At 36.4% G+C, this 26,818-nt stretch overlaps 1 protein-coding gene across 1 annotated transcript in view; it reads left to right on the forward strand.

The window, feature by feature from the left end:
- The window catches only part of Egfr (epidermal growth factor receptor), a 132,961-nt gene extending 107,030 nt beyond the window's left edge, over window positions 1–25,931 (forward strand). Inside the window, exons 2-5 of the mRNA XM_072544020.1 lie at window positions 6,071–7,598; window positions 8,852–9,244; window positions 21,861–23,295; window positions 24,842–25,931. Coding sequence (XP_072400121.1) covers window positions 6,071–7,598; window positions 8,852–9,244; window positions 21,861–23,295; window positions 24,842–25,627 — 4,142 coding nt within the window. The 3' untranslated portion in view covers window positions 25,628–25,931. The remainder of the gene's footprint in view (window positions 1–6,070; window positions 7,599–8,851; window positions 9,245–21,860; window positions 23,296–24,841) is intronic.
- The last annotated feature ends 887 nt before the right edge of the window (window positions 25,932–26,818 follow it).

Consider the following 26,818-nt stretch of genomic DNA (forward strand, 5'->3'; position numbering starts at 1 on the left):
AAAGAGAATGATCAATGAAAATAATAATAAAAAACAAATGGTTAAATATCGAAACCTCATAAGTCAAAATTTACAACTTTTTAGGAGAGCGAAAAAACTTCGATGCTGAATACATTTTTTTTCTTAGTATTTATTTAATTTACTTTGCAAAAAAACATGCCAAAACATAGTTTTCATGAATCTTAAGTTTTGCCACAACATTCGGAACAATATTTTCAACCCAAATCCTCATAAATCTAAAAATGGCCAATTTTTGACTGTAATTGTCAAATATCGTTTTCGTACTTCAAAGATTCATCTCTGGGTAGTTTTCTCATAGTTACCATTTCCTTATTATTGAATATTATAATAACTTAATTTTTGAGACTTTTTGTTTAATTTTCAATTTAAAATTTTTGTAGTTTTTAAGTATGTAGATGTATGTGGTATAACACGACTACCACTGAACTGTTCCGCGCTGCAATAAATAAAGTAAAGATAGCCGTGATGATCGCCAACATCCGGAACGGATAGGCACAAGAAGAAGAAGTATGTAGATATGAAGATTGATTATTTATAGATTTGTAACACCATGACTTTTATATTTTTAGATCCTCTTGCATAGTCTCTAACCACATTATACTTGTTCTGTCAAAGTTGTTTTTTTCATTTGTTTTTCTTTCTTTTGAATCTGCTCGCTCTTTGTTTGTTTTTTCTCCTCCAGCCTTTTAAGAGATTTGCTTGAGTTAAATAGATCTCAACATTCCTCTTCCCCATGGGTTTGATGTCTTTTAAGGCTGAACAGGACTGTGGCTTAGACCAAGTTTGACAGAAACTGAAAGAAGCACCAGCAGAGAAGATAGCATGAAATAATTATCTAAGGAGCGAAACCACAGACAACTACCCAAAATACAAACAGCGGAGAACCAAAATCAAAGAAATGGTACAAGCAGCAAAACGGAAAAGTTGGGAAGAATTTGGAAACAAGATGGAAGAAGACTATCACACTAACCAAAAGTTATTCTTCAAAATTCCAAATAATTTAAGAACCTGAAAGTCTCCACAATGATCACATCTTAGATAGATGGAAGCAATATTTGGAGTATCTGCGGAATACCCAAAATGATATAGATAGCAACCAAGAAGAGGTAGAGCAAGAAGACCAAAATCCAGACGAAATAACTATAGCAGAAATAAAAGAAATTATACAAATATTTAAGAAAGCTAAGGTGGCTATATTTGATAAAATCACAGCGGAATGCAATAAGGCATGAAGGGGGGGGGGGGGGTTTATTCTAACCATCTTCAAAAAGGTAGATATACGGGATCGTAATAACTACAGAGGTATTACACTACTACGCATCCCATCCAAACTGTACGAGAGAAGTTTTGTAGTGACGAATGCCTTTTACAAGAAGTTGACTCTAAAGTGGAACAATCACAGGGTGGATTTAGAAAACGCAGAAGCATCCAAGACCACATGTTTACTATCCAGAAATTAATACAAAACGCACAGAACTCAAGCACTGAGTTATACCAAGCCTTTATTGACTTAGAAAAAGCATTTGATAGTACACCAAGAAAGCCACAAAGCATATAGACATATGCTTAAAAAAGAAAGGTGTGAATACCAAACTCAGGAAAGCTATTATGAATGTAGTATAGAAACATGAAAGGAACAGGATCAAAACTGATAATATGGAATCCGAAAAGTTTGTAGTAAATAAGGGTTTCCGTCAAGGAGGAGTCCTAGGCCCCATACTAATTAACATCGACTTGGATGGCATAATTAAAGAAACCAGAACAGAAACACTGAAATTATATGCTGGACATAGAAATCTAGAAGCAGTGTGGACCTCAGAGTGCGCATACGCAGACGATTTTGTAATATTTGGAAGTATGGAACGTTGCACTAATGAAACGAAATTTAAAGATTAATGAAGAGAAAACGAAAGTAATGGTATGCGGAAAAATAGATAACAAACGAAGATAAAAATGAACGAAAATACACTCGAGCAAGTCAAAACTTAGAGCATAGAAATGAAGTTTCTTAGAAGAACAGTGGGCATAACCAGATTGGATAGGATTAGAAATGAGACAGTTAGAGAACATCTTAAGGTCCAACCAATTATTAAAAAAATTAAAGAGACCCAACTAAGATGGTATGGACACATAATGAGAATGAATCAAGAAAGACTAGTTAAATAGGTATGGGAAGCGAGAAGACAAACTAAGAGACCAAGGGACAGATCAATGAAGACATGGGGCGATCATGTAACTTCAATTATAAAGACAAGAGGAATTAACAAAGAACAAGCACGAAACCAAGCAAAGAATGAGAAGCAATAGAGAAAAATTGCGCACGCAGCTAACTAAAGACATTACACTCAACATTTTAGGGTAAAAGGGTTTAGGATTATATATTCATTTTTGTTTTTGTTTGTTAGTTTTCGTTGCTTCATGTTCTTTTGCTCTCCAGAGATTGTTGTACACTCTATATCAAATAAATCGTTCATTTTTAATTCAGTTTTTTTTTGGGAGATTGCTTTTTATGTTTGCTTTTATTGTTTGGATAAACTGTTCCAGTAGTCGTAATTAATTTGTAATTCTGAAATGATTCTGTAATTATTTATTTAAGAAATTTATGCTGTATTATTTTGCACTATTTTTACAGTACTAGATTTATGTCTGCATACGATAGATGTATCAAAATATGATTGCTTATGATTCAGTTATAATTCACTTCCATTCCGAAACTTGCAAAATAACAACAAACACTAATATTTTGTTTAGCGAAACGTTGCAAATAAATATATCTATTTCAAGAAAAATAATTCAGGACGCCAACCTACACGCACGACCCACTCGAGTATTATGCTTAATAAATTGTCCAACAGCCCATTTAAAGATTATTGCAATAACTCAGGTGTGAGGTTAGCATACGTCACCGATGCCAATTTTTGTTGTTTGTGGTGATTGTTTTGTAGGTTGTTAATGCATAATTAACGTTAAACTTATAGTTTTGTCCAATATTCGATGTTCGTTCATACGGTTCAACACATGCAGCAATTATTTAAAATTTAAATGGTGGCACTCCCCAGTGTCACAGTTGTTACTCAACTGCAAATTTTTTGCACACAGGAATATTCATAAGTGATGAGTATTTATTCGAAAATATTGTGGATGATCATATTTTAATGTATTTGTTTTTGTACATATAAGGTCTCTCGTCTAATTCAGATCTAAGATTTCTTTAACGATTAATTTTCTTATTGCTTTAATTTTCTTTTATTTCTGCTAGCAATTCTTCCATTTGCTAATATTTGACTATCATTTCGTAGCATTTTATTAAGTAGTTTTGAACCTGTACCTTGTTTAATAATATTTTTAGAGTCAATGTCTGAGACCCATATGTCATAAAATGGACCAAACCCCTCCTTATTCTTTTAGTACTCTTATTTTTGTTTGGTATTTATTTCTCCTGTTCTGTCTTTAATCTACAGTTTATCATAAATATGACGCTTGTTCAATTGAAAACCATCTTTGGCCCTGAAACTTTTTTATCGCCTTTTTCAGTGGCAAAATGATGTGAAAATCGCTAGGCGATAAATAGGGAGTAAGGAGTGAATGCTCTAATATCCTCCATTTCTTTCATTGTAGATTTTCTTTCACTACATTGGCAACATAGGCCTAACATTGTCGTGCAGAGAGTGACATCAAGTGAGAGTTTCCCTAGACTTTTCGTCTTATTGCTTGATGGAGCTTGTTCAAAGTTTCATTATACAGATTTGCGTTAATATGTACGAGGATAGATTGATATTAAACTAGCCTTTGATAGATGGCGCTACTTGATACCGAATTGGTTTCGGTGTTGACATTTGCCATTCATAACATGACGTCTGTCAAAATTTTAAGTATTAAAAACAATTAATTTGGTTTTTACAGTCGTCAAAAGCAAGCAAATTTTGTGTTTTCGGAGAAATGGAAAAAGTCGAGTATCGTTCGGTGATTCAGTTCCTCCACAAAAAGGGTAAAACGAATGTGCAAATCAAAGCCGACCTGGACGAAGTTTATGGCGAGGTTGCACCTTCGTTAGCAACAGTAAAATTTTTGTAAAGCTAAATTCGGCATCGAATCGATCCAATAATGCTGCATAGTACTCACCATTGATTGTTTTTCCTTTTTACAAGTAGTCTATGTGGATGATGCCCTTCGCATCCCAGAAAACAGTCGCCATCACTTTTCCGGCCGAATGTGCACTTTTTGCCTTCTTCGGCGGCCCTTCGTCGCGTTTGCGCCACTGTTTCGACTGTTCTTTGGTTTCTGGTGTGTAATAATGCACCCAGGTTTCATCAACGGTGATAAATCGGCGAAAAAAATCGTCCCGGTTTGGAACGCAAAAAAGTGCTCTTTCACCAAGACAATGCACCGGCTCACAGATCGGCCGTCGCCATGGCAAAATTACACGAATTGGGCTATTAATTGGTTGAACACCCACCGTATTCCCCAGATCTTGCCGCCAGCGATTTTTTCCTGTTTCCAAAACTAAAAAAATGGCTCGGAAGACGCCGTTTCGCAACAAATGATGAAGTCATCGCTGAAACTTCGGCCTATTTTGAAGAACTCGAGCAAAAGTTCTATTAGGATTGGATAAAAAAATTGGAACATCGTTTTACTAAGTGTATCGAGCTAAAAGGGGACTATATTGAGAAATAAATCGATTTAATTCCAAAAAACTTGTTTTTTCCATCAAAGGTAGTTTTATATCAATCCATCCTCGTACTCTAAAAAAAAAGATGTTAACATGACCTTGCCTGCAGAAGGCAGAGCAGGCTTCGGTGGTGGTCAGTTTGCCTGTTTCAATTGCATCTGCAGCTTACTGGTTGGTTTAAAATAATGGCACCAAATTTCATCGCCAGCAATTATTGACGAACAAAAATCATTACCGTTTTGCCTGTATTCCGTGAGATGTTGCAAAAATAAACCCGTTGACAAGCTTAGCTATAAACCAATTTGTGTACGATACTATGGACAGATCCTATACTCACACTAACGTTTTCTTAAATTGCTCTGATTGAAATTTGACAATTTTCTCTGGTTCTGCTAGGTTTGGGTATAAAAGCTACCCTTCTGAGCTTTCATACGTTTGGTATCTACCACAGGCCTAAGCTAGACTATAGCAGTATACATAATTTTTATACAGATCATTTTCCTGCTGCAGAAGTAGCTTATAACCCATATTTGATTTTGTCCTAATCTATAGCTTCCAGTCCAATCTGATGCCATATGGCTGATAGTATCAGTTTTGAAATAACGCAGAAAAGTTCTTTCATTGTCCCTTCACTGTTTTGAGTGTATTCACCTGACTTCTTTTGGAGTTAGTTTATATTTATCTGAGGTTCCTTGGAGCGAATTTTATGGATCATTACCATTTCTGCGGTCTCTTCTATCTCCTAGCAATACTTTCTATGCAATTCCGCCAGAGCTTTGGATTTATTGCCTGACTAGATGAATGATTTTCTTTATATTTTGTCTCTCAAAAATTTAAAAAAATGAGTGTTTAACGTATACAATATTGAATCATAACCTTTATATGCTGAAATTATAATACATAGCCAATATTTTGATCGTTAATGAAGGATTTTATTTTAAACATTACACAATTGTAGCAATAATTACATAAAACAGTTTATTATCTAATTATATTGAAATAGGTCATCATGAATCTTGGTGATGAAGAAATATGTCTCTTGATCTTCTTTGTTTAGTACTTTAACTATAAAACATTTTGTCTGGTATACTCATGTCAATTTGTCCGAGAACGAATCTATAAAGATAAATGACAATAACTAAACTTTTCTACTATATCTCTGCTATACTCTACTATATAATTGAGAACGTAAAAGGTATTTGATATTTGGTTTATTATTTTAATAATAACCTCAACAAGTAAACTTCACCTATAACTATTCAGCAGTATGTTAACAAAATTTGCTATAGTAGACTTCGTTAGTTCTCGTGAAATACACATGACCATACCAAACAAATATATTTATATGTTCATCATGACTAATAGTTCTTTTTGTTTCAGTCTGTATTGGTACAAATGGACGATTGTCCGTTCCGTCAAATCGGGATCGTCATTATCGAAATCTCAAGGACCGCTACACCAACTGTACCTACGTCGATGGTAATCTCGAATTGACATGGCTCCAAGACCCAGATCATCACGACCTCAGCTTTCTTCAGGACATACGAGAAGTTACTGGTTACGTTCTCATCTCCCACGTCGACGTGAAGAAAGTAGTCTTTCCGAAGCTGCAAATTATAAGAGGAAGAAATTTGTTTTTAATGAGCGTGGCCAATCAAAATTTTTCCTTGATTGTGACGTTATCGAAAATGCAAACACTAGAATTACCAGCTCTAAAAGATATTTTAAGAGGCAACGTCGGCTCTTTTAATAACTATAATCTCTGTCATATCAAAACCATTAACTGGTCGGAAATCATTTCATACGGAAATTTCTCTTATATCTACAACTTTACTTCACCCGAGAGAGAATGTCCTGCATGTGACAGAGAATGTGAATATGGATGCTGGGGAGAAGGAAAACACAACTGCCAACAATTTTCCAAAATCTTCTGCAGCCCTCAATGCGCTGGAGGTAGATGCTTCGGACCAAAGCCCAGAGAGTGCTGTCATCTCTTTTGTGCTGGTGGTTGTACTGGGCCTACTCAAAGTGACTGTATAGCCTGCGTAAATTTCTACGATGATGGTGTTTGTACACAAGAATGTCCTCCGATGCAAATCTATAATCCTAGTACATATTCTTGGGAGCCGAATCCTGCTGGAAGGTATGCGTATGGTGCCACTTGTGTTAAAAAATGTCCGGAACATTTGCTAAAAGACAATGGTGCCTGTGTGCGAATTTGTCCTCCTAACAAACACGCTAAAAACGGTGAGTGCGTTCCTTGTGAAGGGCCGTGTCCTAAACCTTGTACATTCGACGGTACTATTCACTACGGCAACATTAATACTGTCAGGAACTGTACTGTGTTAGAAGGAAACATAAACATTTTACAAAATTCTTTAAACGGCTACCAACATGTTTACGAAAATTTTACGTTCGGTGAAAGATACCCTCCTATGCATCCGAGTGCCTTAGAAGTGTTCAGTACTTTAAAAGAAATAACCGGATATTTAAATATCCAAGCGTATCATCCAGATTTTAAAAATCTTTCGTGCTTCCGTAACTTGCAAGAAATCGGTGGACGGACTCTATACGAATATTCCACGTCGGTGTACATAGTGAAAACTTCTCTCGAATCATTGGAGCTCAGATCTTTAAAAACCATCAAAATGGGAACAGTGGCAATATTGGAAAATCAGCATTTATGCTTAACAGAAGGAATCAACTGGAAATCTCTACAGAAAAGCAACGAGAGCAATTTGATGTTATTTAATAATAGTGATCCCGAGAGTTGCCGAAAGAGAGGATTAGTATGTGATTCTCAATGTGATCATAGTGGTTGTTGGGGTCCTGGACCAGATCAGTGCCTTTCTTGTTTAAACTTCAGGCTTGGACATACGTGCTTGCAGAATTGCAATGTGAAACCTGGGTAAGTTTTTCTATGAGTTTACTATTTCGTACTAATTTTAGATTAACAATTTGGTCTTTAATATAAAGAGAAACCTTTTATTCTAACCTTCCTTTTTTATTTATTAGATAATAATAAATCTTATTTGCTAGCATTTAACGATTTTTTTCCTTAATGCTGCTAGAGTTATTCACATGTGTGCTTTTATTTTTATATTTAGGCATCTCTTTCACCAGATTTTTTTCCCATTGTCTCGTGGTTATCTTCCTCTTCACGACCTTTACACCGTATGATGCACCTGAAGACACGAATCTGTCTTTTTTCCCTTAAAGTGTGTTATTAAGAGTTAGTATCAGATTAACGTTATTAATATCTAAATGTATCTCCATCGATTGCAAATGGATCTACAACTAGCCTCAGCTGTATCTCAGATTTGTACTGGCTCACCCGATGAAGAAAACTTCGAAATTCAAACCTCCGTATTAACACATTTTGAAAAGACTTCCTTCTGAATATTCATTACATTCGACAAACTTGAATGTTTCCTTTGCGAACAAGCTGGACACACGGCTGAAACCTACCAAAACTCACCGGATACCACTACCTCTACCCCCGATTCGCCCACGTACCTAATGAATTCACAAACAATAGCCCCACTGCAACGTCCGGGATCTTCTTCCTCCCCAACTTCTCCCTTTAACATCACACCCCCACCTTTAGATCAATCTCAACTTACACCTCCTACTATCATCCTCCTTAAGAGAGCCCATTTAACTGACTGGAGCCTCGATTCTCCCCCTGTAATTACCATATCAGATCTTACCTCTTACAGTCAAATTGACTCACATTCCCTCAATGCCAACTCCTTCCGAGCCTCGAAGTCAGCCCCTAAAAAAAATCAAAAACTAAAGGTACAAAACCATTAGCCACTATCCGCCCGTCTGTCCGCTCGATCATAGAAAATCTTACAGCGGCAAACCCATCATCTTTTTTAATTAACTCGCTATAATTAATTGGTTTTGCAAACAGGAGTAGACCTTTTTCGTCAAGTAGAAACTCTCTTCACTATTTCAGCCATTGCCCTAAACCCCTTTTTTCTACTTTTTTCTTTCGGACAAACATTCCTTTTCATCTTATAACTTAAATTATAACTTATCTTATAAATAACTTAAATTATAATATTTATTACTGACTTAAATTAAAATTTTACTAACTTAAATCATAGTGTATATCTTTAAAGAGACTGAATATATTTTTTCTCTTTTCCTTTTTAGACTCTATCGTGCAAGTATGAACGAATGCAAGCCTTGCCATGAACAATGTGGTTACTCTTGCCACGGACCCGGAGCAGATAACTGCACGTCATGCAAACATCTCCGCGACGGCAACTTCTGCGTATCCAAATGCATGAGGAATAAGTACGAGCAACATGGCCTGTGCCAACAATGTAACGAGAATTGTGTTGAAAGCTGCACAGGACCGTCGAGTACGCTGGGACGAGGAGGTTGCGATGCCTGCGAACTGGCTATAGTCAAGGAGAATACCTATGTGTGTTTGAATAGGACTGATACTTGTCCAGATGGTTATTATTTTGAGTACATTGGACCACATTCTATGGAAGGATCTAATCCGAATACAACAGCAGTTTGTAGAGGATGTCATCCAAGGTAAGTTTTAATCTTGTACCCTCTTGATGATCGATTGAAGGTTACACAAAGAACGGTACTAGGCTCGGGCTTCAGTCTGGTAGAGGTATCTTGGTCGGGGTTCTTGTTACAGCTCAAATATCACGGATCAATTAAGGAAGTACTTACGACACAAAGACAAGAAGTTAGAAGAGAAGATAAGAGATAAGAGAAGAAAAGTTATTTGGGCACCACCCTATTTTTAGAGGAACAGGGAAACCTTAAGGCATAGAGAATACGATAATGAGAAAGATAAGATACAGTTAAGATACGCGAGAATAAAATAAACCGTGAGAGAAAAGGTATCTTGATCGTGCGGTACACACTCAATATTTCGACACAGATACACTAATTATACGATAAAACAAATAACATAAATCAGTAAAAATGCCTGAAAGAGATACACCATGCACAATAATATATATTCATATCATAACAATAAAAATAAAAAGCAAAAGGTTCGTCAACAAAATTATATTGAGGTATATAAAAAAAATACACTATAACAATCTTTACGGCACAGTTAGATGACACGAGATAAGTGATTGATTAATTTATAATCGAATAAAAACAAAAAATATTTTTTTGGGGAAAATAATTCTGCATAACGTAGTATTCTCAAGAATAGAAGAAAGCAAGGGACATTATAATAGTCAATATTCGTCAAACAAATTATTATTATGCCTTGAGAACACTTAAACGTTTACCAAAAATTTTTTTATTGAATGTGATCACCTCAAATCTATATATGAAATTTAACATAAATATACCCTACATTAATATAAAAGAAATGGTCCGTAATTTATACATATATTATATCGTAGGTTCAAACTCATAATAGTTCGTTCCGTTTAACCATAAACAGCAAGGTCACTAAACTAAACGTTATAAATCAAATTCTTACGGTTTAGGTATCAAAGTTGAGCTTTAGTCAATAAAATTTACTACTCACAATTAATATGCCACAGGTGGATACAGATAGTGGCGTTAGGCCTTCAATAAAGTCACTTGACACTTGGTCCTCGGCAACAGGTAGCTACAGCAACGAATTACGGTTTTCAATCAGTAATTCCTCGGGTTGATTTCGGCAGACGAGAAGATAAACAGCCAAACAGGAATAGCACAGGTAATAATCGGTAGTAGAGATGAATGATGAATAATGCACAATGAATAGTGAATATTAAATAATGGCTAATGGCTAATGGCTAATCGTTAATGGCTAATGGTTAATCGGCAAACAGAAGTGACCTCGTTCCTTCGAAGTGGAACACGTCTGTTGGACAAAAGAGAAAATATTTAATATAGGACTCACTGTGTAAAGATAAATAAGGGTGAATTGAAAATCCACTTACCGCCGATTGTCGAAGATAAGACCGCTTGCCACAGGAACCAACTTGGAAATGAATATCGGATTGTGAATTTAGAAGGGCTTAGACAAGCGAAGGTTGAAAATAGGGAAGGGATATTGGCTGAAGGATGCCACGCGAAATTGACATTAAATATCCGAGATATTGGGGTTCATTTTCGTAGCGTTTACCAATAGAAAGTAAAGTTTCTACGAAAAACAACTCTTCTGATTTTCTGAGAAGGTAGCTCGGAGATTTCACAATAGGTCCTTTTTCCTTTGTTATTAGGAAAGATTTTTATGTAGCAAAACAAGATAAAAAGAAGAAGAAACATTTGGCGAAGTTATTTCTTTGTTAAAAAAAGGCGTAACAAAACGAAGGTATGCAGGCATGGGCGGCGTGAAAATAGTTTATTAAAGGGAATAATTTAAAGAAATTATGAACATGCTTCACAGCCCTTTCCACGATGTAAACTGGGTGTACTGAGTTTGCATCGGAACTGTGAAACAAGGAAGCATGGGAGAACTATCGTAAAGACAAGTTGAGAAAAACAAGGAAAGTTTACGTTACTACGATAACACATACGTACAATATGACCAAGTAACATTATAACATAACATAAACGATACACTAAATAGTATCTATCTAACACAATAGACAAAACATAAAAGTAATTCTACAAGTTTTACAAAAGTTATAAAGGTATATGCTTAATAATTATAATTTTTACAAAAGGTATGAAAGTACAAGCTTAATGAATTTATTTAACCTATATAATATTTTTATACAACTATGTTAATATATACACTTATGTGTCAAAAGGTATAAGAGGGTATCCGCTCGATATTGTTACAGCAAAATAGGACACGTAAGGCAAACAAGGCAATATGGAGATCGTTAAACAATGAGCGAGAGAGTGAGTTCGTCGCGAGATTGTTAACGTGAGGCACCTTGGTTTAAATAACACTGTATCAATAGATAGTCCGAGTATTTTGCTTAGATATCATCACTAGAAAGATAGACTTAACCTAGTTTCAGTGGTGTAAGAAGATAGCTAAAAATCCATATAACGGTACTTATTGAAATATAAGCGGTAATAATAGACGATTAATATGCCAACGTTTTTCGTAACCCGGCATAAAGGTAATAAGACTAATGTTAAGTTTTGGTTAGGTAGGTAGGGAGTTTGTAACTAACAAGGAGAATTGTAATGAGGATTTGCGTACTTAGTATCTCTTAATGATTATCAAAAGTCTATGCAGTATTAACAAGAGATTGAGATTTAATAGAGTTAAAAATTATATTTCAGTAATGTGGTTGCAAAAACCCGAGGTTTAGGAGCAGGGGGTACATATGGTACATAATTTTTCAGGTGCACATAGGGTATTTATTCTGGTATTGATGGGACTAACCTCTTAGGCACCAAAATTAACACTAAGAGAGTCATTTAATTGGCCTCATTCCGGTTGAAGAACGACTGAATTCTTACCACAGATGGTCAATAGAAACTAGGATCCAGATACTATTTTCGGCGAGTCAACTGGCGGACGTCCGCTAACATCAGTCCTAGCCTTCCTCAGTGCCTAGTATCTCTGGCAGATGCTGATCTCTATGACGAAAAGGGGTAGAGAAGATGTTATTTCTATGTTGGGTCTCATATCAAAAGTTAAACCAAGTAGGAAAGAGAGTACTACACGATTTGGGAATTCTAAACACGACAGAGATGTCACAGCCGGACGGTGTGTTTAGGGATTTAGGGGAAGTCTTGTTAGAAACAATGTATCAGTAAAGATAAGGTATAAGGCAATTGTACTTTTTAAAAGGTCAAGGCAAGAAAATCTTAGTTTTTCTTAAACAAGGTAGTCCTTAATTATTCCATTTGGAAAAAGGTAGTTTTATTCAAGATACGATATGTTTCCAATTTTCTTTGGAAGGTAAGGTGTGTTTCTAACAGATAAGGTACCCTTCAATTTTCATTTGAAGGTAAGGTAAATCTTTTCCAATTTTTGTTGGAAGATAAGGTATATTTTCAACAGATAAGGTACCCTTCAATTTTCATTTGAAGGTAAGGTAAATTTTTCGTTGGAAGGTAAGGTATATTTCCAACAGGTAAGATATCCTTCCATTTTTATTTGAAGATAAGGTAAAAATTTTTAAATAAAGGTAACACACGATAAGATTTCTTCGCTTGTAAGGACTACAGCACAGCCTATATAACGATTATTTTATCAACGCAATGAGGTAAGGTGTGTTATAAGATAGGACGAAAAATTTAAGGTAAATCGCATGACGTCGAAAGTAAAAATAAAGACATAGATAGGTAGAAATCAAAGCAATTAAGACTAACCATGAATTATAGGGGTCTCAACAAACATCAATTTACATGGACAGGTAAGATACATCGGTAGAAAGACATGAGAGGTGTTTTCACGAATCTTGTTACAACAATGTATGTATGAGTGTCAGATAAGAAATAGTAGGAAATAGTAAAATAACCGTTTTTACTACAGACGTATTATAACATATATAGATATGGGAGGTAAAAGTTCCTAGTCAATAAAATTAGATGTGGGCGTTAGACGACAGTTACAAAAGGTATAATATATATATTTCTAGCATGGTAAATAGTTATTCTTGCTCATTTTCTGAGACTTCGGAATCAAAAGAGTCACTATAACACGGCTTTAAATCTTTTATATGCCAGCGTCCAGCATTAGTACCATCTTCGTTTTTTATTTGATACACCAGACGAGAGAATTTTTTAGATATTGTACCCTTGACATACTTGGGAGCAAGCTTAGACATGAAACGTTTTGGAGCACTACTAAGAACAATATTTTTGCGCCACACGGTATCACCAACAGAAAATTGAACATCTCGTTTGCGGAGATTATAGTATTTGGCATTTCTTTCATAGGCTTTAGATAGGTGGGTTTGGACTTCCTTGAAGACAGTTGACAATCCAGTTATTTCAGAGGCATATTCGTCTCTGTTACCGGGAGAGAATTCGATATTTTGGAGCTGGTCATAGGGACGATTATAATAATCTCCTAATAAGGGAACGTTGCGGGCAAAATTCAGAAAAGCTGGGGAGTGTTGAGTAACTTCATGGCGGGCGGTATTAATAGCTTGTTGAATTTTAAAAATTTCTCTATCCCATTCGGAATGTTCGGTAATATAGCTGCGAATAGCGGTACAAATGGTACGATTACTTCTTTCTACGAAGTTGCATTGGGGGGAATAAACGGCAGTGAACCAGATTTTTTGAACTCTGTATTCATGACAAAGATTCTTAAGAATTTTGCTATTAAAATTAGAGGCATTGTCGCATATGATGTGTTGGGGAACACCGAAAGTTAAGAAAACATTATTTTCTAGGAAGTTAGCGACATTCTGAGCGGTAGCTTTGCGTAGGGGTTGTATTAACGTATATTTAGAGAACCAGTCAGTCACGACGAGTAACCAAGAGAAACCTTTTTTACTGCGCGTGAGGGGACCGATAAAATCAATAGCAATTATTTGCCACGGGAACTCGGCTTTCTTCTGATTTCCCATTAAACCCATTTGAGGAACATTTGGAGCTTTCTGTGCTCCACAGACTTGGCAAGAACGAACGTATTTGAGGACGTCTCTCCTCATCTTCGGCCAGTAAAATCTCTCTTTGACCCGGGATAAAGTTTTAAAATAGCCTAAATGGCTACAAGTAGGAGGTTCATGACAGGATTTGAGAACGTCGTGTTTCTGGGGAGAAGGTACTAAAATTTTCCATTCTATTTCGTTAGATTTAAAAGGTAGACAGGTAGGTACATACTTATAAACATATTCATTTTCTACTTTCCATTGGGGGAAGTTATCTGGATTAGCGATAATTTTTGACCGTAAGTTATCGTACCAGGGCTCGATTCTATTTAGATCGACATCGAGAGAAGCTAATTCGGGACTTACAGGAGTTTCGTCCAGAGGGACTTGTTCGTGCATTCTACTGAGTGCATCCGGTACTTTATGGCAGGATCCCTTTCGGTGAACAAGAGTAAAGTTATGTTGTTTTAGGCGCATGGCCCAACGACAAAGACGACCAGAGGGATTTTTGAGGGTAGTCAACCAGAGAAGGGAATAGTGGTCAGTGATGACGGTGAACTTGGTTCCTTCAACGTACGGACGAAATTTTTCAATGGCGAAAAGGACGGCAAGGCACTCACGTTCTGTGACAGAGAAATTTCGCTCGGCTTTAGTCAGAGATCGACTAGCGTAACATATAACTTGTTCGCTATCATCTAATTTTTGCGTCAAAACAGCTCCAACTCCAGTATCACTGGCGTCGGCTTGAACGACGAAGGGTTTCGAAAAATCTGGTTGAACCAGTACGGGGGCAGATACTAAGGCTTGCTTGATTAGGATAAAAGACTTTTCAGCTTCAGGATTCCAAGTAATGGTTTGTTTCTTTTCTTTTCCTTTACCCTTTAGGAGATCGTTTATTGGAGAGACAAGGGTAGAGAAATTTTTAATAAAACGGCGGTACCAAGAGCAAAGTCCAATGAAGCGTTTAATTTCGGTAGTGTTTGTAGGTCTGGGATAGGTTATCATAGCAGATATTTTTTCGGGGTCCGACCGAAGAGAATTATCACCAACGATATAACCGAGAAACTTAAGGGAAGTTTTGAAGAACTCGCATTTATCTACGTTAATGGTAAGATTTGCGTCCTTTAGCTTTTCTTTAACTTTAGAAAGAAGAGAGATATGTTCTTCAAAGGTAGGGGAACATACTATTATATCGTCAAGATAACAAAAAATAAAGGGTTCGAATTCAGGTCCGAAAATTGCATCTACTAGACGTTGTTGTGTTTGTGCTGAATTACACAAACCGAAAGGCATAACGGTAAATTGGAATAACCCTCGACCTACTACGGCGAAAGCAGTTTTTTCACGAGATGATTTTTCCAAGGGGATTTGCCAGAAAGCTTTCTTAAGATCAATAGACGAGATAAATTTTGCACCTCGTAAAAGAGAGAGGATCCTATCGATATTTGGAAGCGGGTAGGTGTCATGTTTAGTGACATCGTTTAAAGTACGACCATCAAAACAAAAACGAAATTCGTCATTTTTCTTCCTAACCAACAAAACGGGTGAACACCAAGAACTACAACTGGGTTCTATCACACCTAGCTGGAGCATTGAATCTAGTTCCTTATTTAAGATATTCGACATATATGGAGACATAGGGAAAGGACGTCGCTTGAATGGTTTTGAGTCGCCTGTATCTATTGTCATTTGAATTTTATTTGTGCGGCCTATACCTTCAGCGCTACTAACTTCGTTAAAGTTATTAATAATTTTGTTCGCTAAGGTACGGTCGGTTGGACTAAGAGATTCTAACGAACAAAGATGCGGGAAGATAGCTTCTGGATTGGCCATAGGAAAAGGATGATTTGGTTTGTCGGACTTAGTATTCCATTGGTTGGTATTAAAATCAATTGAGAGACAAAATTGTTCAGCAAAATTACTTCCAAGGATAAAAGAACACGGTAAAGAAGGCACTACAAGGCATTGAATTACTCTAAAGACATTATCGGCAAGAATAGGTAAATCTATGAGACCAGTTACTTTTTTATTGGAACCGTCTGCTAGAGAAACTGTCGAGTTAACGGATTTATTTATTGGAATTTTATTTTGATTAAGAAAAGCGAGACCTTGTTGTCCGGCACACGTAATGGAACAACCGGTATCCAATAGTACAGTAAAATCTTGATTGTAGATATTTACAGATATGTAGGGTCTTTTATCAGTCTTTTTAGAGATCACAAGGGGACAGACTTTATTATGAGAAGGAAGACGATAGAAGTTTCTAACTTCCGTAAGGTAATTTTTCCACTCATTTTCGGTAAAGCGGTAGGAGTTTCTATTCTGAATTCTATTTGAAGAATAACTGGAGGATCGGGAGATATCGGACTTTTTGGGATGTCTGGGAATAGAATAGCCGATAGTATTTATTCCGTACGTTAGTTTTTTGGAGGATTACAATTTGTACATTGTGGGAAGGTAACTTGAGATTTTCCACATCGATAACAAAATATTTTCCTCGGACGACGACATTCACGGTGACTGTGTCCTTTGCCTTGGCAATTCCAACACGCAGTGGAAGAGTTTGGCTTAGAAGTTAAGGGAGGTACGTAATTCTTGCCTGAAGAACGGTTCGTGGGAAAGGTATTACTAGAAGAATTGTTTCTAGACTGAAAATGTCTCGGAGGGTTTCTCTGGGCATCCCTTTGGTTTTCTACGCTAGAAATAGAAGGAGGGTCACGTTTGAAAACTGAGGCAGCATTTATTTCGACGGTATTAATGAGAGAAGATAATTGGTCTACGGTATCCACCGTACTAGTGGCTATCATAGTAGAATATTCCGGTAGGAGATTTGAACGAATATAAGAGATTATGGTTTTTTCGGAGGGCTGTCTCGGTAATCTCTTTATTAAATTAAGTATGTCTGCTTGATACAGAACGAAAGGTTCATTTTTTCTTTGCTTACGGCTTTTGATCTGATCCCACAGTTCGTCTTCATAGCCATGCGGAAGGAATGTGAATTTAAGTAATTCGACCAGTTGTGGCCAAGAGGTAAGTTTAGATTTAACGCTGCTAAACCATTTAGCTGCGTTACCTGAGAAAAATTCCACGGCAGATCGGAAAAGTATCGCATCGGGAATATCACGCGATTCAGCAAGATTTTGAATTTTTTCCAAGACACTAAATAGATGCTTAGGATCACCGGAAAATTTAATATTCCAATCACCTACATTGACAGGAGTATTAACATGGACGATAGGGTTAATGGCTGGCATAGGAGCTTGTGAAGTTAAAGGTATATATGCAGGATTCGAGTCGGTAGTGATTATTTTATCATCTAGGTTTGCTTCTAACAGAAGGCAGGTAGAGATAGCTTCGTCTTTAAAATTCGATTCCACAGGTTTCTGTGGATCTGGGGTTAGACGTTGTAGTCTTAGGGAAAGATGCAATAAATGGGCCTTTGTTCTTTTGTAGACAGAATCACTAGGGTTTCCTTCAAATTCAGAAATAAGATTTTCGACTTCGGAAAAGATAGTTTCGATCTGGCTTGATTCATCTTCAAAGATAAGGGGATTTTCCGTTAGATCGATAATCGGAGTGGCTTTCTGAAGGGCTTTCTTAAGGATAGATTTTTTTTCGGAAAGAGTTCTATTTGACTTAATACCTCTGATTTTCAGTTCGTAATCGATCTGATTTACCTTGAGATAAGAGATAACAGAAGAATCCATTTTTAAACTCGTTTAGATAAAAAATAGTCGAGAGAAGAGAAGATACTTATATTTGAAGACTGCGTTGCGGTGCTATTTTTTACCATTTAGCTACCACATTGGACGATATTTTCTTGCTGTTAGCTACCACATTGGGCGCCATTCTTTTCTGTGTACCCTCTTGATGATCGATTGAAGGTTACACAAAGAACGGTACTAGGCTCGGGCTTCAGTCTGGTAGAGGTATCTTGGTCGGGGTTCTTGTTACAGCTCAAATATCACGGATCAATTAAGGAAGTACTTACGACACAAAGACAAGAAGTTAGAAGAGAAGATAAGAGATAAGAGAAGAAAAGTTATTTGGGCACCACCCTATTTTTAGAGGAACAGGGAAACCTTAAGGCATAGAGAATACGATAATGAGAAAGATAAGATACAGTTAAGATACGCGAGAATAAAATAAACCGTGAGAGAAAAGGTATCTTGATCGTGCGGTACACACTCAATATTTCGACACAGATACACTAATTATACGATAAAACAAATAACATAAATCAGTAAAAATGCCTGAAAGAGATACACCATGCACAATAATATATATTCATATCATAACAATAAAAATAAAAAGCAAAAGGTTCGTCAACAAAATTATATTGAGGTATATAAAAAAAATACACTATAACAATCTTTACGGCACAGTTAGATGACACGAGATAAGTGATTGATTAATTTATAATCGAATAAAAACAAAAAATATTTTTTTGGGGAAAATAATTCTGCATAACGTAGTATTCTCAAGAATAGAAGAAAGCAAGGGACATTATAATAGTCAATATTCGTCAAACAAATTATTATTATGCCTTGAGAACACTTAAACGTTTACCAAAAATTTTTTTATTGAATGTGATCACCTCAAATCTATATATGAAATTTAACATAAATATACCCTACATTAATATAAAAGAAATGGTCCGTAATTTATACATATATTATATCGTAGGTTCAAACTCATAATAGTTCGTTCCGTTTAACCATAAACAGCAAGGTCACTAAACTAAACGTTATAAATCAAATTCTTACGGTTTAGGTATCAAAGTTGAGCTTTAGTCAATAAAATTTACTACTCACAATTAATATGCCACAGGTGGATACAGATAGTGGCGTTAGGCCTTCAATAAAGTCACTTGACACTTGGTCCTCGGCAACAGGTAGCTACAGCAACGAATTACGGTTTTCAATCAGTAATTCCTCGGGTTGATTTCGGCAGACGAGAAGATAAACAGCCAAACAGGAATAGCACAGGTAATAATCGGTAGTAGAGATGAATGATGAATAATGCACAATGAATAGTGAATATTAAATAATGGCTAATGGCTAATGGCTAATCGTTAATGGCTAATGGTTAATCGGCAAACAGAAGTGACCTCGTTCCTTCGAAGTGGAACACGTCTGTTGGACAAAAGAGAAAATATTTAATATAGGACTCACTGTGTAAAGATAAATAAGGGTGAATTGAAAATCCACTTACCGCCGATTGTCGAAGATAAGACCGCTTGCCACAGGAACCAACTTGGAAATGAATATCGGATTGTGAATTTAGAAGGGCTTAGACAAGCGAAGGTTGAAAATAGGGAAGGGATATTGGCTGAAGGATGCCACGCGAAATTGACATTAAATATCCGAGATATTGGGGTTCATTTTCGTAGCGTTTACCAATAGAAAGTAAAGTTTCTACGAAAAACAACTCTTCTGATTTTCTGAGAAGGTAGCTCGGAGATTTCACAATAGGTCCTTTTTCCTTTGTTATTAGGAAAGATTTTTATGTAGCAAAACAAGATAAAAAGAAGAAGAAACATTTGGCGAAGTTATTTCTTTGTTAAAAAAAGGCGTAACAAAACGAAGGTATGCAGGCATGGGCGGCGTGAAAATAGTTTATTAAAGGGAATAATTTAAAGAAATTATGAACATGCTTCAATCTAAATTATTTAAAATAGTTTGAACAATACCCCCACGTACACACAGTGGTATAACCCTCTATTGGGAGGCATACATGTTCTTAAGGAATATTTGAACATACATGACTTGTGATCAGAGTTGGCACCTGTGTTAGCCTAGCTACTTGACACTAGATACCTCCAAATAGGGTTAAAAATGCAATTGGTGCTGGAACATGTTCGAAGGAATCTCTCTGGCAAAAATGTCGTACGATAATATTATTATTGTTACCTGTGTGAGGCAGATGCGAACCCGCACCACCTCAATGCTCTCCAGATGCTCCACCTCTCCCAAAGTACTGTTTTACCATTGGGAACTACCAATTTGAGTGAATGCCCTGGATAATGGGACATTCACGTTTTTCTTTTGGGGTAAAGGGAGGCGCTTTTCTTCCCTCTTCTTCCTTTATGCTGCACCGCGTTGTGTATGTTCATATATTGAGCCGTCGCGATGGATGAAGTCTCGATGTGTGTACTGCTATGTAGTCTGGTTTTTGGATTGATTTGAGATTTTTTTGGCGACTTTCGCCAGTTCTTATATATTTTTTTGTGATTTTCTTGGATATTAGTAAATTTTTGTTAGTTTTTTTGGAGGTACTCGTACTAATATCTATTTAATAGAGGGGCTTGAACTTACCAATGACTTAATTATCTTTGTCTTGTTATCTTTTATGTTATATCTTCTTAGTTGATGTTTTGGCCTTAAAAATTTGCTCTTATCATTTATATTGTAGCCTAAAGCTTTTTAAGTATTATATTAACTGGTGGGTCAGCTCATTAAATATGTGGTATGCCCAGTCGCCCAACATTTTACACAATTTATTCTTGCTTGGTACCTCTATACAGGAATTTGTTCGCTACAAAATTGGTATTTTGCTGCTGCTCTCAAGGTATTCGTTCTGATCCATTTGGATATGTTTATCAATTTGGCTTTGGTTGTAAATGATCATTTACTTGTTCTAGTTAATCCTCAAAGCTTGGCTTAGATCTGTTTTGCTTTGTTTACAGTCTAAATTAATTGGTATGTGAATGTCCCCTGTATAGCGTGACTTCCAAATATTTAGCTTCGTTGGTCCATTTAATTTGGGAGTTAAAATTTTGTGGTGTTAGCTGAACATTTTCTCTCCTTTTTGAACATTACGACCTAGAATTTATCAGGATTTACTGCAATCTTCCACTATATGCACCAATTTTCTATAATAACCGTATGTCTAGTTGGTTAGAAATACCCTTAAAATGAATGAATAATCTTTATTAATGGGATTGGGCACTTATGTACGTGAGTGTGTTAGACTAGTGGTCTATTTCTTGAAGTGATGTATCCGCTTAGCCAAGCAGAACAGACCTTTTGGTCCCAGTAAGTTAGCAATAATTCCTACATCTTTTTGCTCAATGTTTGCAGCATTCAGTAGTTTCATCATTCTTCTGTGCCTAACTTTGTCAAAAGCATTCCTGAAATTTACAAATCATAGAAAAAATTGTTCATGTACGTCTCGAATTTGTTGTAATATATCTTAACTTGGCTATGACATATCACTTCTTCCAAATATTTAGCATTTCCACTTTTTGGCAGATGAATAAAGGTGAATTCCAAGCAGTCGTGCAGAATTTTGTCAGTACTATAGATAGCGTTGAAGACATCAGTTAATACCACTTTTTATTTCACTTTTGTTTGTATTTCATCTGTACCGACGGCTTTTCTCGTTTTTGTTAGTTTTATAACATATTTACCTCCTGTGTGAATGGTGGTCCTGATGAAAAAGTTATTCTGAATATTTTTCCATCTAATAAGTTTTTATTTTGTTTTAATCTAATAGGTATGCTGCTGATTCCTCTATAAACAAAACTCTACAACTAATGTGATTTGGAATTATATTAAATTTCAATACTAGGAAAAAATATTAACGATATTGAGTTTTTATCACATAAATCTTTCATGTTATCGACAAATTATCAATCTTATATTTTTATTAATCTTTATTTTTATTTTTAGATGTAAAAAGTGCACTCAATTTGGATTCCACAAATCAATCTGCCAAGAATGTACTCATTTCAAGAAAGGCGAGCAATGTGAAGATGAATGCACCCCGGATTACTATCCAGATATATCTAAGAACGAATGCATCGCTTGTGACAAAGAATGTAGAGGGTGCACTGGACCTGGCAATGAGAACTGTATTGAGTGTCATAACTTAAAACTCTTTCCAGATGGTAACATCGATATGAACAGTACAAAGTTTGCGTGTGTTTCAGTGTGTCCATCAGATTTTCCCTATAAGGTCTATCCAGAAGAAGGTCATGCTTATTGTTCTGACATAGCAAGTAGTTCTCTATTATCTTCTCCTAAAAATACTTTTGAGATCTTAATTATTGTGGTTGGAGTTACTGTGGGCCTCACCATATTACTAGGACTTATTTATGCATTTTGCTACTACCAACGTAAAGAAAAAATCAAAGAAAATGCAATGAAAATGACTCTAGCACTAACTGGTTTGGAAGACAACGAACCGTTGAGGCCTACTAACGTAAAGCCAAACGTAGCAAAACTAAGAATAATAAAAGAAACAGAACTCCGAAGGGCTAATGTTCTTGGATACGGAGCTTTTGGTAAAGTGTACCAAGGAGTTTGGAATTTGGAGGGAGAAAACTCAGCTAAAATTCCAGTAGCAATAAAAGTTTTACGAGAAGATACTGGAGCAAATACTAGTAAAGATTTCTTAGATGAGGCTTATATTATGGCAACAGTAGACCATCCCAATCTCCTGCAACTACTTGGAGTTTGCATGACATCACAAATGATGTTGGTAACGCAGCTAATGTACTTGGGCTGTCTTTTAGATTTTGTACGAAACAATCGGGACAGAATTGGTTCAAAAGCTTTGTTAAATTGGTCTACGCAAATCGCTAGAGGAATGGCGTATTTGGAAGAAAAACGTTTGGTCCATAGAGATCTTGCAGCTAGAAATGTTCTTCTCCAAACACCCGGTTGTGTGAAAATAACTGACTTTGGTTTGGCCAAGCTCCTAGATATAAACGAAGAAGAATACAAAGCCGCTGGCGGCAAAATGCCTATCAAATGGTTGGCCTTAGAATGTATTCAACATCGAATATTTACCCACAAATCTGATGTTTGGGCGTTCGGTGTTACCCTTTGGGAATTGCTAACTTTTGGTGAGCGCCCTTACGACAATGTTCCTGCTAGAGATGTACCTGAATTATTAGAAAAAGGGGAGAGATTGCCTCAGCCCGAAATAGCTAGCATCGAAGTTTATATGATATTGATAAAGTGCTGGATGCTAGATGCGGAGAGCAGACCTTGCTTTAAGGAGTTGGAAGATGATTTTTTCAAGATGGCCTTAGATCCTGGAAGATATTTGGCGATACCTGGAGATAAATTCATGAGGCTGACGAATTTCCCCAATCATCAGGTAAATATAATTATTTAACACTTTTATTTTTGATTGTTTAGATATAATTTTTACAGTATATATTTAAATTTTATTTCCATGTTCTATATTTCTTTATTATATTTAAATGTGTCTATTTTATCATCATGTTTCCCATATTTTTTTTCAATGCTATCAGTGAATCTATTTCTTGTTTTTTCTCTTTTTCTCTGCTCATTGAGTTTATCAATTAGCGTTTTTACTAGATCATTTTACTCCAACCGCATGTCAGACGTTTAACGATATCTGGTTCGTAATATATTCTCAGGTTGAGTTGTACCAACTTTATTAACTGTTCCGTAAATTATCAGTACTGTAGCCTCAAAACACCCCAAAACTGTTTTTTTGCTTTTTGTTAGAGACTAAGTTCCTGAGCAGTACGTTAAGATTTTTTGCATCTTTAACAAGAAGGGGAATCTGGATGCAAACACCTGTGACCAAGGTAGTGTTAAGTTCCTAATACCGTAACGAAGTAGTGCCATGACAATCGTTATGTCACCTCTCCGAGACTGTTGGCGTCCAACTAAAAATCTCTCATCTGTCACTCCAGACATCAGGATGGAACCGCCGGTTAAGGTATATCTTGTCTTGTGCGCTGCTATCCCTGTTTCCTATTCTTCCTATCACACATACGTCGTAGGAAAACCACACCACACCCAGACAAACCACCAAAGACCTCAACCCCCTGCCCTATCAAGGCTGCCATTTTCAAAGCAACCAAGAGCTCAAGCGCAGCTCCCTGATAAATTTGTGGATCCGTATCCACCAGCACTGATCTTTAATTATTTTTTCCACCATTTCCCTCACGGAATCAAACATTGTACAATTATGTATCTTTTAAACTTATCTCTTTCACCCGCCCACTGCTCGCACTCCAACATAGTGTGATATTGCAATCACTCCTACTCCAACAGTGTCCGCAGTACCAAAGTACTTCACACTGAGGTGATTCCACACAGTAAGGGAACTGATCGGTCTGTACCTTTCTGAACCTGAAATGGTAGCTACGGAAGCAGGCCTGTGAGCATCTGCGTAAGGTAATAATCCAGCTGTCTAGTCCACCCATCTTCGCAGGTTCGGGATTAGTGACTTCATCCACATCACCTGTTGCCTCCCACTCTTCCTGCCACTGATCGATTAAAACTATTCTCTTGACCAGCCTTATCTCACTTATCTCTCCCTATTTCTCTCACCCTATGACTATGAACCCTGCCCTCTCACCCGCCAAGACCTATGAGGGAACACAGCCGGTGCCACTCACAGAGCGGCAGCACATGGGTCCATCGATATGGGCATTATCCCCTTTGCATCGTTTTTGGTCTTCAGTCCTGATTCGGGGCTGTGTATTGGCTGTTTTGATAATGGTTCTTTTTACAAGAAACGGCCGTCGGCCTGTTGGTCAAATATGACTGTGGTAGTTTGTAAGCTACTCAATTAACCCCAAAACTAAAAAGTTGATTACTTGAATTAATAACATGTATCTGATTATTTCACTTTTAAACTAATGTTCACATTTTATTACTTTCAGACCGACAGAGAAATTGTGAGAAGTCTTGCCTCAGTGATAGAATCCTCCGAAGGTACGTTTGAAAATGATGATCATCTCCGACCCAAATCACGTGCCCCTTTGAACGCCAGTGGTCTCATAATACCCTCAATGTCGCCGTCCCCGAGTAACAACAGCTACTGGCCGTCTGCTCAACCAATGACATCTGATGGAAGTACTTCGCAGTATCAAAACCATCTGAATCAAAAGTTGTTACGGTATGCACAGTCACACGGATTCGACTCCAGTATTCCGACTCAATCTGATGCCTCAAGCATCAAATATTGTGGGAATTCTCTTAAACTAAGGGATGATATCGGTTCTGACGAATACGATTCAGTGGCGAGATCACAAGCTAAAGTAGGAACCTTGAAATTGGACCTTCCAGTGGACGAAGACGATTACTTGATGCCTTCGCCGCAACAGACTCAAGGAAACACTACTTATGTCGACGTAATCGATACCAAAAATGCCGACCATCCTACCCAAACCCCCTTCACTAATTACCAAGATCTCTACAAGAACAATGTCGATAATCCTGAATATTTGATGAACAACGATCCTCCCAGTCAAACCGTCGGTCTTCCTACAGTGTCAGAATTCGTTTCCTCGGGCAATTTTGACAAAGCCTCTGGGTTCATGCCCCCTCCAGCGTACTTACCTCAGAAATCAGAAGAGGAATCTGATCATGAATATTACAACGATTTCGATAGGCTGCAAAGAGAGTTGCAACCTCTTCAGAGAAATAAGGATGGATCTATTGTTTGATTTTCGGGATTACCTGCTGTACATCGCACAAAACTTAATGTACAAAACTGTTAATACAAATTCAGTAAAACTGAAGCTATTGGAGTACTGTTCAGTTTAAATCTAATGAGAAATATAATTTTTTATCCGCAGAAGGAAAACAAACTAGTGAGGTGTTTAAAGAATGTATAAACCGATGATCTGCAGAATCCTTTTATGTCATTGTTACGTATGTACCAATTCAATATTCTAAGGAGAAATGCTGTTAAAATTTTTACTTTTATCTATCAGAAATTATTCTGGTACATCTTGTTCCTGCTTTTAGTGAAATAAAACAGGGAATCTTCACAATGGCATACTACGTTGTTTATAATCCCAGCACTCTTCAAAGTTTGATATTTTATATTACCATGATTTTATGATTTTCTTGTTTATCTTCAACCGGGACTCGAAATGTGAATTAATCAAATTGACAAAACAAATTTGCACAATATGCCATAACTTTGATTAGTTGATCACCTAACTTCGAGCATATACTAACAGAGACAGTCTTTCAATCATTTTCAATACTCTGAGTGCGAGACGTGTACCAACAGAGAGAGCGAAATAAACTCTTGAATATCTGCAAGATAAGATCGATCGATTTTATTTGAACGGAACAGTACCTCAATTAATATGTTTAGTTTTATTGACTCTTTTTAGATCCTTAAGGCCTTTTGTACTTTCATTATGGAGGCAAGGCTGTGGTAAACGATCGTTTTTATGATACTTAATTAGATTTAGGAATCATTTAACTGTAATGTCAAAACTTTGACAATAACTGAGTGCCATGGAAATGGCGTAATTTATGTACATAATTTTGCATGAACTTTATCCTTTTTCGGAAACAGGAAATATTGTTATAAATGAGCGGAATTTTATGAAATGTTATATATTTTATGATTTTAAATTCTACGTGATTGTGATTTTATAATTATTTTGATATTATGTTCAGACAATGTAAGGGAGGTTGTAAGGTTGGTTGATATTAATATAATTTTTGTTTTCTTTTATAATAGTACAAGATTTCACTGCAGGATCACTACGTTCATAACGTAATTAATCAAACTATGTAAAAATTAATATTTTTACATACATTTAAAATCAAATACAATTTGCCAGTCAAAAATTGGCCGCCAATATTGTTATTTCAATTAATGATTAATTTTTAAC

Source organism: Diabrotica undecimpunctata, chromosome 9 (assembly GCF_040954645.1).
Source record: "Diabrotica undecimpunctata isolate CICGRU chromosome 9, icDiaUnde3, whole genome shotgun sequence".
Classification (NCBI taxonomy): Eukaryota; Metazoa; Arthropoda; class Insecta; order Coleoptera; family Chrysomelidae; genus Diabrotica; species Diabrotica undecimpunctata.